Source organism: Alosa pseudoharengus, unplaced genomic scaffold (genome assembly GCF_046254945.1).
Source record: "Alosa pseudoharengus isolate Yale_2024_CS ecotype anadromous, Long Island Sound unplaced genomic scaffold, YU_APseudo_1.1 YU_APseudo_1.1_scf_2, whole genome shotgun sequence".
Classification (NCBI taxonomy): Eukaryota; Metazoa; Chordata; class Actinopteri; order Clupeiformes; family Clupeidae; genus Alosa; species Alosa pseudoharengus.
Genome location: NW_027468663.1, coordinates 21,515,561 through 21,516,936, shown reverse-complemented (window position 1 = coordinate 21,516,936; position 1,376 = coordinate 21,515,561). Strand labels below are relative to the sequence as shown.

The 1,376-nt window shown below is 43.8% G+C and overlaps 1 protein-coding gene across 1 annotated transcript in view; it reads right to left on the bottom strand.

The window, feature by feature from the left end:
* The window catches only part of fhdc1 (FH2 domain containing 1), a 10,911-nt gene extending 10,865 nt beyond the window's left edge, over nucleotides 1-46 (bottom strand). Inside the window, exon 1 of the mRNA XM_076293172.1 lies at nucleotides 1-46. This exon is cut by the window's left edge and continues 389 nt beyond it. Within this exon, the coding sequence (XP_076149287.1) occupies nucleotides 1-46 (46 nt within the window).
* Nucleotides 47-1,376: the final 1,330 nt, after the last annotated feature.

Genomic DNA, 1,376 nt, shown 5'->3' with positions numbered 1-1,376 from the left:
GCCGCTCAGTCTCATTGGCCAAACTCATGGTGCTGGAGACGTGCATCACAGGAGCTGCTACTGGAGAGTACTGGCGTCCTGCTTCCTGGACGCCGCAGTGAGTGGCCCTCTCACTTAGTAAACCTTCAGCGCCTCATTATCACCCAACACCATTCAAAGACGAATGGATCACTATGCAGGAGGTTGTGGGGAAGGGAAGAGCAATGAAGGTGTCCCACACTCCTGTCACAGCATCTCAGACTTCAGTCAGACATCACAGCTGCCTATCCATTAGACCATGTAGGGCTTTCCAGGCTTCCACACCCACAGGAGGAGTCAAAGGCCAACAACATTGAGCTGGGAGGAGAAACACAGAAACACAGAAGACTTCAGTCACACACAGGTGCTCAGTGATCCTCCCTAGTCCCCAGGGCTAAAGAACTACTCAGAGATAACATGGAGGAGGCCATTGTGGTAGTTTGGGAGCTACCATAATTAGTTCGAACAAACTTTTGCATCCATCATCAGTACATCATTATCACTTTTAAAACATGAGAAAAGCCTCTGGTTTGTTGACCTACACTATCTATTCTGGAAATGTTGCATAATGAGTCCAAGTGACCCATAAACCAGATGGCATGTGTGACATCACCTGAGAGATGTGCTTAATATGAATAGTTTAGTCTCTCTACTGTCCCTCATTTCCATATACAAAGCAGCCCAAGAGAACCCTGGGAAAAATCTAAGCTAGCAAACTAAGAGATGCTTCAGTAGAAATGCAAACTATGAGATGTATCAACATTTACTGGCCTTTTGGACATACTACATTACAAACTGAGCAAACATACAGCAAACAGGCTATTCAAAACCATTGCCACTGATTGCATTTAGTAATATTTTTTAGAAATCAAAATATATTAGATTAGATTAGATTAGATTCAACGTTATTGTCATTGTGCAGAGTACAAGTACAAAGACATCGAAAATATATTTTAGGTTTGACCAAGTTAGAGGTTAGAAATAGAATACACGTTGATGTTTCCGTTTGTCTATAATAGTGTAAACAACTCCTGGCCGATGGTGAGAGTCCTTCATAGGTTTGGTGGCGTAATAAATATGCACACATCCTAGTGCACTGGCACACCTGAGAGCCCTGTTGGTTGAGTCCAGCGCTGCTACGGGCACTGGCTTCACTTAGCAACAGGCTAACCCGATCCCTGCTAATTGTTTATTTATTAATGTTTCTGACGTCACAGGAAGATTCCAGTTTCCTGCCAGCATTAGACTGAGCTTGCGTGACCCCCTTAGGGTCAGCCTCATGTTAAATTCATCATCCACGCAGGCCAGTGGAATCTTAACTTACAGCTGAATCATATCAATCAATACCAAGCCTAACT